Below are 13,903 nucleotides of genomic sequence, written 5' to 3' on the forward strand. Positions count from 1 at the left end.
ATATCAAACACACAAACATGTGCAGCATTAACGCAGTCTATTTACTGACACTGATATCCTGGATATTCAGACTGCAGTGTTGTGAATGTGCAATGTTTGTGCAATACTTGAATGTATTGTGTATAATGTGTTTTAGATATTTGAGGGTACAATGTGTATTTGTTTGTTATGTGTAGTGGATATGTACAACGTGTTTGGGTATCATTAGCCGCTAACATTGTTCATTCATCTTTATAGAAAACCACAACACAAATATGTTTGATTTGAAAACTTTATTGAAAATTGTGTAACACATTATTACATATCTAACTTACCTGCTTGGAAAACACCTGTGACCAAACCTGTATTAGTTTAAAAGCAGAGTATTTAAACATGGTGGACATGCTGCCTGATTGGGAGAAACCATGTTGGGTAACTGGGGGGGGGGGGGGGGGGGGGGGTTCCAAATGTTCCTGTAAAGCAAGGTTTATAATTGTTAATTCATTGTTTTGCATCATAGTTGCATGTTCTTGTTACTGTGTAATTTAATTATGGATGTTGTTTAATATGCATTAGGTGGTTGGAAGTACATATGTTAGAAAGTAAAACTTACCTGTAGAATGGTACATTCCAGGGTGTGGCCTAGACTATAAATGGCTGCCAGAAAGCATGGTGCAGGAGGGTCAGGTTGGTTGTGTGAAGTGGAAGCAAATCCATAGAAACTTGTTCCAGAAAGTTTGTTAACCAAACGATACAACTGCTGTTGTGGCTTCCTTCCCACAAAAACTTGTAAATATTTATGTTATTTTTGTAGTTTTTCTTTTTCTTTGTTTTTTTTTGTTTTTGCCGTTGGATTTGCACTGTCTTCACAATAAATTCACCTTAATTGGGATTTCCTGTCGCATTGGTCTTATTATGCCTCTGATCGCGAGGGCGATCGCTAACATTACCTAAAAACATTTTCCCAGTAAGTTTGAATTAGAATAGTTTATAGGAGCACAATTATAAAAGCGAACTGAGCTTAGTTCGTCCTTGTAACGAAGTTTGTTGTTATGGGAAGAAAGAGGCGGGAACCGGCGAACATTCAACAGAATTTAATAAAATAAATAAACAAATACAAATCAAAAGTAAAGATGGCAGACCCTCACGGTCGACTGCCGCCACACATAATAAAACAAAACATCAAATAAAATAGTCCAGGCCTGGTCCTCTCTTGTCCTTCACTGTCGTCGCTCCTCCTTTTATGCCTTCGCTCCTCTCGCACCATTCTCTCACGGCCCTCGGCCTCGTCCTCCTCGCCACAGTCCTGATGACGTTTAATGTCCCCGGCAGCCTCTGTAGTCCCATTCAGCCGCTTGTTAGCAACCGCCTTTTTCAAGACACATTATAGCTTTAAAAAATCATGAGTGGGGTAATATTGATGTATTTTATGTCGTAGAATAAAGCGTGAAAGTGTCTTGAGCTTGTGTTCACCACAGACCTCTTTTCAGCCATTTAACAAAAACCCCATTCAAAAAACCCACTGACTTCGGGGCGAAGTGCAAAAATGCTAACTCGTTTCCGCGTTTTAGCCCTATAAAGTGATGTCACACCTGCACCACTCTATTGTTAGGTGTGTTTCACGCAGACCGATCGGCGTATGACATCAAAGTACCGTGAGAGCGATTCTAAAGCATACAGAGCCGTCGGCTCTCTAATCACTCTCACGGTTCTTTGATGGCATGCGCCGATTGGTCTGCGCAGCAAGTGGAACACACCTATTGTAAAGTGCTTTCAGACATGAGGTAATTTAACGCAGTCTCTCGTGATGCTATTGTTTGCTCCCTACTGTACGTGTTCATGTGCTTTGGAGACGCTCTGAAGGGAGGGTGGGATCTTATGCTTTAAAAACTAGCTTGCTATTGCTAGCTTCTCCGAAAATTGCTTACCCTACCTTTAAGGTATGAATATGTGTAAGTGTAAAATGTAAAATTCTCTATGTTAACCATAGATCCTTATTTATTCATAAATCGAATTCATAAATTTCATCGCACAAACCAATCGCATGGCTTTGGAAAAATAGGCTAGTGCACGAGTTGTATGTCCCTGTTTCTTGTCCCTTTGAGCTTGACAGCCCTCTGGTCACAGTCATCTGTCCTTTTTAGAAGCATGGAAATTCTTCAAAATTTCCTTTTTTGTGTTCCATGTAAGAAAGAAAATAATTTTGTGAATAATGGTTTCTAGGTGAGCTATTCCTTTAAAAAAAAAATGTGTTCAGATATGACACCACACATGGGAGTGAACAGGAACTTGAACACTCATGTCCAGGGAGTACTCCAAGTCTCCATCACTGGAACAAACATACAGGAACACACATCCTATCCCACATGAACCACTAAAAGAGAACATTGATGCTCCTTGGTGAGAGAAACACCCTGTTTTGAAAAGGTATATCAAAATCTGAGACTTGAGAATGCAACTTTGACTTGTATTTTCTGTTCTTACAAATGTCCACACGATGGCAGTGACGGGCTTCAAATCAAGAACCAGTTCAGGAAAAATCACGATATTTTGTTAGTAAGGCTGTCTTTTACTTTCAAAATTTTTATTTCCATGGAAGAAAAATCAGACAAAGAATGAGGCTCTTTAAGAATACAAACTCTTCCTTGATTATTTTTATTGAAGCATTTTCCATAGGCAACATTATGGGGAAGATAAAAGCAGGTTTAGACAATGAAATGATTCACAGTAGGCTACACTGAAGGTCATGTGTTCTCACACTGAGCAGAACTACAGGTCCTCGACAGGCTCAAATACTTGAAAGGTTTATTTTTGGCAGATAAAAAGGCACTTTGAAGCAGGTTATTGTGGGTTGTTCACATTAGATGAAGTTAGTAGGGATACAAAAAATTTGCTACAGTTGGTGGATGATAATGGTAAGAGATTTCTCTCCATCACTCCAGGTCATCGTGGTTCTGAGTGGACTCATTGATCACCTTAATAGAAGAGAAGAGCAAAAGTGTCCATGAGAGAAAGAACTGAAATCACTGACTTGAAATTAGATTGATTAGAACTGATTTCAGGTTTATTTTAAGTACAGAAATGCTATATTGTAAATTAGAGAGATTATTAGAGATTAATGTGAATTACAAAACATAAATAAAATAATGAATGATGCAAAAACAATTCAAAAACTTAATCTGGTAATATGCTTAATTTACTGAATAATAAATACAAATATTTAACATATTTAAATAAATACATAGAAGCTTATTTTAGGACAATTAACATTTAAATTGTTTAATTTAATTATTTAATTGTGATCAAGACATGTTTTTGTGAGACACACCTAAGCATTTTGCTGATTTTCACAATTTCAATAAAGTGCTTTAAAACGTTTTTACTTCTTTATAAGCATAAGGGGCCGTTCACACGGAGCACGTTTTGTTTTTCCGATTCCACTGCGCTACTTTTCCATTATTTTTCTAAGTAAACACGCACTAGATTGACATGTTTGACCGTGTTTGACGTGTTTGCACTCGCATCTTGTGCCCTTTGAAGTGTCTCGCGAATGACAGCGTTTTAAAAATGCGACACTCAAGTTAAAACAAGTTTTCCCCATTTTCCAAGCAAAAACGCGTTCTGTCAGAACCAGCCCTAAGAGTATGTAAAAATGCTGTGACAAGTTAAGCACATACCTGGCCATCTCTGGTCTCAATGGTCTTAATAAGAACTTTCTTAGTAAATGTATTTTCAGTAATTGACTTGGACTCGGGCATCATATCTGTGAAAATACAATTTTCAATTAAACTGCACAAGGACATTTTTTTTCATAGTGTTATTTATTGGTGACTTGATGTCTTACCTCTCAGACTGAAGGAGGAGAAGTTTGGAAGAGGGGGAGCAATTCTACATCCAAGAGAATAAAATGTAGAATGAATTTATAAAACATTATAACGTGTTGTTTCAACCCAAAATAAACCGTATTCATAAAACAATAGTATCTGTTTAAAGAAGTCATGCAGTAATGCACTAAAAGAGGTGGGAAGCGTTCACCTGCTCTCCTCCCCCTCGAGAAGTTTCCTGTAGGTGGCGATCTCAATGTCCAGGGCCATCTTGACATTGAGCAAATCCTGATACTCGTGCAGGTGTCTTCCCATCTCGTCCTTCATGCTTCGCAAGTCCTCCTCCAGCCGAGCGATATTATCCTGGGAGCTAGATGACTCCATTCCAAAGTTCTCCTCCATCTCCCTCATCTGACGCTCCAGAGATTCATTCTGCATTATTTACATTAAGAAAAGATTTAGGGATTGTGGATATAGTGTTATGGTAGTCATGGAATATCAGGTTTTTCTACACCAAGGTTCAGTGCTGTAATCAGATTACTTTTTTAAAGGATGGAGTAAAGTAATGGATTACTTTATAAATGTACACATAATATTTGAGTAACTTTTTTTTTTTTTTTAAGCAATACACATTACTTTCCAGTGTCCTACTGTATTAAAATTCTCTCTCTTCTCCATATTGCATTCACATGCACACTCATGCGTGCACGGGAAAAGACAAAACATACAAAAGTAACAAAACACATAACTTTCAATAAAAACGGTTGCGTACAGTAATATAACCCATAATATAAAGAGATCTTTTGAATGTCATACATTGCTCTAGCGGTCAGGAAATATTGTAGGTGGTCAGAATATAATAATATTATAAATTAATTTTTAAAAGAAAATGAAGGTTATTGTTACAGTATAGGCTATATTGTTGAATGCATTACTGTGTTAAAACACTTGCAAAAATGAACTTCCCAGTAAAAAAAAAACAAAACAAAAAAACACCTGCGTGAGAAAAAGTAATGCAATGCATAACTTTTCATAAAAGTAACTAAGTAACGTAATTAGTTACTTTTTTTAGAGAGTAGCGCAATATACTTTTAAAAGTAACTTTCCCTGTGGGTAACTTGGATAACTTAACACTGCCAGGGTTTCCCAAACAAACAGGGTTTGTGAGGGAACTGTAGGGGATTTATTTGTGTGTTCATGAAAGCTTAAGCCTAAATCGAATGTAACATTAAAATAAACAAATGGCTCTGCACAATTATTCAAAATTAAATGGAAAAAGCAATATATCATCAAATTGCGATTATCAAATCAAAGGCTGCAATTTAAAGAAGTATATAGCCTGTTGCACTGCTGTCACATTTTGTCTGAGTTTGTGGTTTGTTTGAGTTGTATTCTGTGTTAGCATTAGCTTCCATGGTTCTTCATTGTTTGATTAATGCGCTGCACCTGTTTCTCATTTCTTTGTTTGGTTTGCATTAGTATGTATTGAGCCTGTTTTCTGTTAGTCTTTGTTCCATTTGTATCGCATTTTGCTGGTTGTTCTGTTTGTGTTTTTTTATATTTGAGAATAATGAGCATCTTTGTTTTAATTTTTTCCCCTGCTGCAACCACGCCGTGACATACAGATTATAATACATACAGCTTTATAAAACCATATTTTCAGAGCAGTTTGGTTCAAATTAATTGCTGCTTCTCACAAACTCTGCAAGTGCTGTGAGTTTAACATGCATTTGGGAACACTGTTGCCTTTGGCTTGCTCAGTTGGGGATATTTGGGGATATTTAATTTAATTAATCAATCAACAATACTATTGATCAGCATTACCAAACATGGACGTTTTCCACTAGAAACAAACATTGATGTAATATTTTAATTTAATACTGTGAAGCTGCTTTGATACAATCTGTATTGTGAAAAGCGCTATATAAATAAACTTGACTTGACTTGACAATATGCACTAGGTTCGCTTTATATTCACATTTGCGTAATTTTTTATTTTTTGTGTACTGATGTTTACAGCATTTCACAAATATAACGGCAAAATAACAGCAAGAAGGTTTGACATGTTAAAAGCTCAAAGGTTTGAACTTTTGAAAGTGAAGATTTTAAGAGCTAAATATTTGTTGTAACTTTTAGTGTTAACTGGTTTTTGTAAAGACTGCATGCATTCTCAGCATTTCCACAAGGTTCTATAGCAGACATTGGTGTAAACTGTCTTTTTCTACAGTCAGTTTTTTCTTTAAAGTTGACTACTGTCATGGCAAAGCATCAGATTGAGGGGAAAAGTTAGTAAAACTGTCACTCATGCTTTAGCTAGCTGAGTGAATAATAAAACAGCTGAGTGAATAATATAACGATAAAACGACAGCATTTGAAGAAAACTCTATGGCCCCCTTGAGTACTGAGGATTGTTACAGTCATCACGTTTCTAGCCAAAGGATATGTCTAAATATGTAAACTACTTACTGTTCCCTTGAGGGCGTCCACCTCGCAGGTGAGCGCCTGCACCTGACGGCGGTATTCACTGGCCTCCTGCTTGGCCAATCGCAGAGCTTCATTATTCCTGTTAGCCGCTTCTGTCAGGTCAGCAAACTGACAGTGAGTGAAGACACGTGTTAGTAAAGGTAGGCAGAGTTTGGAAACTGAAGTAAAACTTAAATGCGAGTATAAAAGGAAGAATCCATAAAAAAATATTTGAGTAAATGAGGACTTTTTTTTCATTCCTTAAAAGCAGAAGCAGCTCATCTGACAGTTATGACTTGCAGAAAAAAATGTGAAGCAAGATAAAGAAGAGGCTAAGATGTTGATGATAAACAGAGGAAATCCGTGTTAATGGTGAAACGGCTCATGTTAAATACCTTGGATTTGTACCAGCCCTCTGACTCCTGGATGTTTTTGGTTGCCAGGTTCTCATACTGCAATCTGACGTCTCTCAGAGCAGCTGTCAGATCAGGTTTAGCTATGTCCATGTCCACCTGCATCTGCTGGCCCTGGATCTGTGTCTGCAGCTCAACCAGCTCCTACAGAGAGAGAGAGAGAGCGAGAGAGCGATAAGCCATTACAGACTGTAGTGCATTCTGAAAAGCATCTGTCAAACATTATTTTCTTGTGTTGTGATCATATAAACAGCCAAATTTTGACATTTTGAGTAGCTTTTGCTTGTGCAAAACGTGTCGCCGTGATGCTAGGGTGTTGTGCACGGTTGCCAGGGTGTTGCTATGCAGTTGAAACTGCACACATACTGTAGATGGTTTTAGTCATTTGGTACTTCTCATTCAAACAGTCATTTTATTATTTAATTGTATAGATAATGCTTTAATGGATTTACATTTGTATGACAAGTATGATGACTTGGAATTAATAGATTAAAACAACGTTTTAGTACACAAAGGTCTCTAAGACAAAAAATGCCATCCTTAGATTTGAATGTGACTTAATGTAAATCCCTGGACTTTTAGAAAAATGTATTATAATATAATTCTATATAATATAGGAAAGTTGACTTTAATGTGCTACACTTAAAAAAAAGAATCATAAAATAATAATCAATTCCTAACTGCCTGATCACTAAGTTTATAATATAATATAATGCAATTTAATATAATACATTTGTTAAGAATAATTAATAATTGTATTATAATCATTTTATTTAATTTAAGTTTAATGAAAGCAATTTAGACATACAGAAAATTGTGAAAATTACATGAACACCTATTTTACACAATGTTTATTAAAAGTTCATAAACACTTATTAAAAAAAAGATCAGATTAGATTCAATGGCAACATTTACATGCTCCCCTATAACATGACCAAGACAGCACTGCAATTAAGTTGGAGCTCATATAAATAGAATTGATTTTTCTTATACGGTAATTAGAGTACAATCACAGTAAAATATGTGCACAATATTGGGGAAAAAATATGTGTAAAATATTGGTTGATTATTCAGTCTATCACTAGTTGAGAGAGTGGTGGTGGTAAGAAGAAGATGCATTGATCTGCCATATAATTCCTTTTACTGTGAGTTAAAGCAGAAGTTTGCCAGTGTATCTCACCTCATCATGGAGCTTTTTCAGGAAGGCGAGTTCGTCCTGGAGAGACTCCACCTTCCTCTCCAGATCCACTCGAGCAAGAGCAGCGTTATCCACGTCCTGCACGACATTAACAACATTATATGACACAGCAGCACTACTGTATAGAGCACAGATGCACAGCAAGCTCACAGTGAAGAGGTCTTTGTGTTTTAATGAGAATCTGGGCCGGGCACAATGCCCTGCAGTCTGTGTGGCACCATTTGGATGTCAGCTGACGGGACTACCCGTAAACAGGGCTTTAACACTCACACTGTTTTTATGCTTGACACGTGCTCTCTCTCGCACACACACACACACACACACACACACACACACACACACACACATCCAGACATTCCTGCCCTTGGCAGCCAGTTCAGACACAACAGTTTGCTTTGTCAGGGTCTGCTGGTCTGCTGGAAGAGCAATCGGCAGAGAAGGAGATTTCCCAGCGCTAATGCCAAAGACAAAGACATTCAGCTCTGAGCCTGACATGCCACACAGAGCCATTCCTCAAACACACACACACACCAGAATCTCTATCACAGTTCCCAAACTAAACCCACACTTGTTTGTTTCTGTGATTAAATGGAGAAAATGAGTTGCAAGCAGCACAAACACCACCCCGTGTAATGATTTTAGGGAATTTAGCTTAAAGATTATGAGTAGATTCACCATTCTTTATAACTTTATCCCCAGGTTTCACAGACAAGGAAACCTGGGACTATAGTCCCAGACTAAATGCATGTTTGAGCTGTTTAAACTGAAAGAAACTTGCACCGACAAATCTTAAAATATCATTGTTTTGTCTCAAGATGCACACCAGTCATGTTTTTTTTTTTCTAAGACACAATTATGAAAGCTATTTGAATGCCCTAATAAAACTAAAGCCAAATCCTGTCTTAATCTAAGCCCTGTCTGTGAAACCAGGCTATGAAGTTTGTTTTCTTACACATTGTTCCTTGAGCCTCTTATGCTCACCATGCAAGGCTGCATTTATTTGATCAAAATACAGTAAAAACACTGATATTTTGAAATATAATTCCAAAACATCTGATTTCTGTTTTAATATGTTTTCAAATGTAATTTATTCCTCTGATGCAAAGCTGAATGTTCAGCATCATTACTCCAGTCTTCAGTGTCACATGATCCTTCAGACATCACTCTGATATGCTGATTTGGTACTCAAGAAACTTTTCTTATTATTACCAATATTGAAATCAGTTGTGCTGCTGAATATTTTTGTGGAGATTTTGTGGGATTCTTTGATGAATAGAAAGTTCAAAAGAACAGCATTTATTTGAAATCGAAATCCGTAAATGCCTTTGTCACTTTTGATCAATACAATGCATCCTTGCCGAATAAATGTATTAATTTCTTTCAAAAATAAATAAATACAAATCTTAATGACCCCAAACTTTTGAATGGTATTGTAGATTATCGTGTGAGATCAGTCATCCACCCAGAAGTTACACAATTTTATCAATTCATCTCATACTATGTTGCTCAATTTTTTACATCAACATAATGAAAACTAGTATTGCCACTCTTAAAGCTGCATTATGCAGCTTTGCCGACTTCTTCGCTGTTTTCTCGCTTTTTGCTCGCGGGTTTCTCTATAGAGCTCCCCCTACAGCTTCGGAATAGATATTTGACAACACTGTCGTTAAAACTTGTTGGCTCGTCCCATCTTCTCCCGCTGGTCATGTGTATTTGTTTTAAACCCGGCGAACGCACGGAGCCATGTCCACTGAGGCATGTATAATACACAGAAGGCTAGCATATAAATGTTTAGATAGTATATGTGTGCAGTGCCGTAAAGCAGTTTGTTACATCGCGAGACCTGATATCACGCGATACTTCCTGATGCTGCGGGTGGTTTTTGCGGGTGGCAAGGGTGGTTTTTCGTCTCACAGGCGCTCGAGGGGTGCGAGAAGACCACCATTCAACCCGAAAACAGTCATATAACCATTCCAATGACTCCGAAGCTGTTCGGTTTAGATAAAAAAGTTACTTAGTTCACCTTTAAATGTTGCAACAAGTAACAGCAGTAGTGATAACATCTTCAGCTATATGCATCAGCAAAGGCCTCATGAAATATTTTCTTGCACAATTTCTTTTCTTTTTTTGGTCTATCTAACAGAATCTTGTAATTCTTATAGAAAAAATACTGCAGGACCTTTTAAAGTTAGACATGGAGTTTTTTGGATTTTAGTATGAATAGTATGTTAGCCTTACTGTTATCTATAAGCTGGTGTGCTCAAAAACAATTACAGAATTCACATTTAAAAGATAAGCATTCAAAACTTATAGTTTCTCACTTCTGCCAATATGGAGCAATGATTTTGATGACATCTTTCTGCACTTCAGCTTCTCATCAGATTTTCAGTCCAATCAAATGCTCTCTAGAATCTGAAGCTCCGCCCCCTATATTAGAAATAGACGCTGAGGCTATGGCTAAAATCTGTCACTTGTTCACACATTTACTATTTTCTACATGGTGAATGGCACATAGTGCACTATATAGGGGATAGGGAACGATTCAGACAATGTAAGTATGCTTTTCATTGGGGCGAATGAAGTCTGCTTTCACGTTAGTGTCAGGCGAACCGCCACAGCGAGACACGATAGCACAGAGCAGATCATATGCGCGAGTCGGCGTATACCAGAAAATGCATCGGATCCTTTGAATTCTGCACAGAATGCTAAAGTGATATGGAGGAGATTAGGAGAAGCTCAACAGCTCTGGTTGAGCTGAGATATAAAAAAAACCCTATTGGCTATTTTAAAAAAGGGGAGGAGCTGTTCGATATGTCAGGATATTGTGAGGGTTCTCATCTGTCTGTTCTTTCTTTCTTGTCTTGGTTCAATGATTCCTTGTTTGTTTTGTGCTTGAGCACATGGCTCTGGCTCTGTTTGTGTTGGCCACCTCTGTTACCATGTCCCCTTGTTTAAGCCCCAGTTAAGTCTTCATTGTTCTGAGTGTGCTCACCTGTTCCTCATGTTCTCTGCTCCCTATTTATGATGTTCTCTTTCCCTCATGTTTTGCCAGTTCATTGTAATTGAGTGTGTTGTGCTACCTGTGTTACTTATTGCCTCATTTGCTTTCATGCCCATTGTTCCAGTTGTGGATTTCGTCGTATGTTGTTCCTGTCTACGTTTCCTGTTGTGTGGGTCAAGTCAAGTTGGTCTTTGTGCTTCGTTCCTTGCCTTCTGTTGGATTGTGTTCACCTTTTGTTCCATCATCTCTTGTCCTGCCTGCTGTGTGTCTCAATAAACTGTTTAAAACTCATTCTACGCTTGATTCCTCTCTCACTGTTCCGTGACAGAACTACATCAACACAGTGAATAATGCTGCGCGTTTCAAGGCACTTCAGTGGGCCTTTAAAGACTGCCATTTGAAATAATATAAGTAGCAATAGTTATACGTTTCTCAAAACCTTTAGTTTTAAACACAATCGTGTTTTACCTGTCTGAAACTTCTCATGGTGTTCTCTGCATCTTCTCGCTGAAGAATCTCATCCTGCAGTCTGTAAATGACACATCAATAAGAAAACACCTTGGTTTATTTTAAAATATTCACCCATTCAAAATATTTTTACAAATTAGTTTCACTAGATGATTTATTGAATTATTACACAGCTCTCAGGAATATTTGTTTCTTATTGGTCAATCACAAAATTTAGCTTCTCAATAGACTCTGAATGTTCTCATAAGAAAATATACTCTGGCTCAAAAAACACACGGCTCACTTGAGGTGATTTTCATTGCATTAGACCACAAAATAATATAAAAATTGGCAAATTATGCTAGAGAGATGCTTTGACAACCGCAGTTTCCAAATAGGTTTTTGTCTTCATTCTGCACAGGACACAACAAGGCTAAAGCAAAAAGTACAATTGATTTTATATTTTCCAAAACACTATAAAGCAAACACCCCCACAGCACTTTCCTGAACACTGCTTTGTCACTGTGCACTGCACAATATCTCACAAGGTCACTCACTGTGTGCAATTACAGCAATTATTAAACATTTTTAATTCATTTAAGGTTGATTTGTTGCACAGTATTGTACACATACTAAAAAGAATAAAAAAGAAGGGGTTGCTTATAGTACACAAACCGCTTTACATATATGCCAAATGTAATTTTGTTATTTTTAATGAGAATTGTGTTACCCAAAAAGCATCTTGCTCTCTATCAATGATATTTTGCATATAATCAGGGTAAAAGTCCTAGAATGGGATGTTTTTAATCAAAACAGCCTTCTGTTATTAGCAGATAACATATGGTTAATAATGTGAGATTAAATACATAAAGTATATTTGTGTAATTTAACATTTAACTATTGCACTTCACTATTTTTATTCATTTTGAGGAATACTGAATCTGTTTTTGTGCAAGTGAGATCAATAGACACAATGCTCACATTTAGTCTAGAACTACAATAGCCTACGCCTCTGCACTTCTGATTTCTCTCAACATGGGGACAAGCGAGGTGTCAGTCAATAAATGAGAAAATAAAGTAACTTGTGCTACTTATTTGAAAAAGTAACTCAGATATTTAGTAGTAAATGTAAAAGTAAACTTGTAACACGTTACTTGTAATGCGTTACCCCAAATGCCAGTGGTTCCTTGGTAGGCCTATTATTGGTATTCTGTATGACCTAATGCAATGCCATTCACATATTAACGTGCCCAAACATGTGAATGTTTGTCATACTTCTCTCTGAGACGCTCTATGTCTTCTGCCAGGTTGTCTCGCGTGACTTCCACGCGTGCTTTCTCCGTGATGATTTGGTCCACCTGTCGCCTCAGGTCGCGCATCTCCTCCTCATACAGATCCGCGATGCTGGACGATCTCTGACCCCTCAGCTGCTCCAGCTCCGCGCTCAGGATCTTGTTCTGCTGCTCCAGGAAACGCACCTTCTCGATGTAACTGGCGAAGCGGTCGTTCAGCGACTGCATCTGCGCCTTTTCACTGAGCCGATTCGCCTTGAATTCCGTGTTTAAGGCGTCCGAGAGACTAAAGTCCACAGTCTCCGAGGTCAGTCGTGGCATCCCCAGATTCCCCACGCTACTTCGGACTTTGGAGGTCTTCGACGCGTAAATGACCGGAGCCGAGGAGACGCCGAAGGACACCCGCGAGCGCACGGAACTGGAGGTCTGACGGCTGGAGAACGCGCTGCTCCGGTTCACATCTCCAAATCGCTTTCTGTAGGAAGAGGTTGACATCGTGAACTTTAATATCTGTGGTAGTTCAGAGAACCGCTTCTCTCTTCAGGAACTGTCCCAAACGAGGGGCGACAGTGAGGAAGCATTATTTATAGCCAACTCATTATGCAAATCACACAACGGTGCTGGAGGATTTGAGTGACACAATCAGAACCCTATTGAGTTCCTTCAGACTTACAGAGCGTTTAAAAAGTTATTTTAAGCTACTCTTCTCCGCCCACTGAGGAAATTAACTAATAGAAATAAAGGCCACCAGATACAGCTTATACTTTTTACAGTGGCATTTTATTATAGATTTGAATCTATCAAATTTATTTCGCCAAAACCTAACATGTAGGCTATGTTTTTATTTTGTATTTTTATTTTAATGATTTAAAAAACTATATATTTGTATTATTTATTATTCTATTGTTATTAATGGAATAATAAATTATATATTTTTTCTTTATTATAAAATTTTATTTTTGTTTATCCATTTATTTTGTTTTCGATGTAACTGGATTTAGTTCATTGGAATGAATGCATTCATTTAAAGGGATAGTTCACCCCAAAATGAAAATTCTGTCATCATTTACTCAGTCACATTGTTCCAAACCCGTAAGACTTTCGTTCATCTTCGGATCAGAATGAAGATCTTATGAAATCTGAGAGCTTTCTGTCCCTCCACTGGCAGCTACACAACTTTTAATGCTTCAAAAAGTTTATAGAGTTCGTAAAACGAATCCATATGAATTGAACTATTTAGTCCACATTTCAATTCATATGGATTAATTTTACGATCTCTTTATGAA

The 13,903-nt window shown here is 37.5% G+C and overlaps 1 protein-coding gene across 1 annotated transcript; it reads right to left on the reverse strand.

Moving 5' to 3' along the window:
• Positions 1-2,603: 2,603 nt before the first annotated feature.
• Positions 2,604-13,272, reverse strand: viml (vimentin like). Its single transcript, XM_084120022.1, has 9 exons — positions 12,601-13,272; positions 11,347-11,407; positions 7,860-7,955; positions 6,662-6,823; positions 6,270-6,395; positions 4,015-4,235; positions 3,824-3,867; positions 3,657-3,742; positions 2,604-2,954 (listed from the first exon to the last, which is right to left on the reverse strand). The coding sequence occupies exons 1-9, from the start codon at positions 13,110-13,112 to the stop codon at positions 2,913-2,915; spliced, it is 1,350 nt and encodes a 449-aa protein (XP_083976148.1). The 5' UTR covers positions 13,113-13,272; the 3' UTR covers positions 2,604-2,912.
• Between the last annotated feature and the right edge of the window lie 631 nt (positions 13,273-13,903).

Source organism: Abramis brama, assembly GCF_963993115.1.
Source record: "Abramis brama genome assembly, chromosome: 7".
Taxonomy (NCBI): Eukaryota; Metazoa; Chordata; class Actinopteri; order Cypriniformes; family Leuciscidae; genus Abramis; species Abramis brama.

Excerpts from the sequence above, each read along its gene's own strand:
- viml (XM_084120022.1), bottom strand. The coding sequence starts at position 13,112 with ATGTCAACCTCTTCCTACAGAAAGCGATTTGGAGATGTGAACCGGAGC. Across the intron at positions 6,396-6,661 it reads AGGGCTGGTACAAATCCAAG|TTTGCTGACCTGACAGAAGC; the intron begins GTATTTAACATG and ends ACTCACTGTCAG. Across the intron at positions 2,955-3,656 it reads TTGAGACCAGAGATGGCCAG|GTGATCAATGAGTCCACTCA; the intron begins GTATGTGCTTAA and ends TCTTCTATTAAG.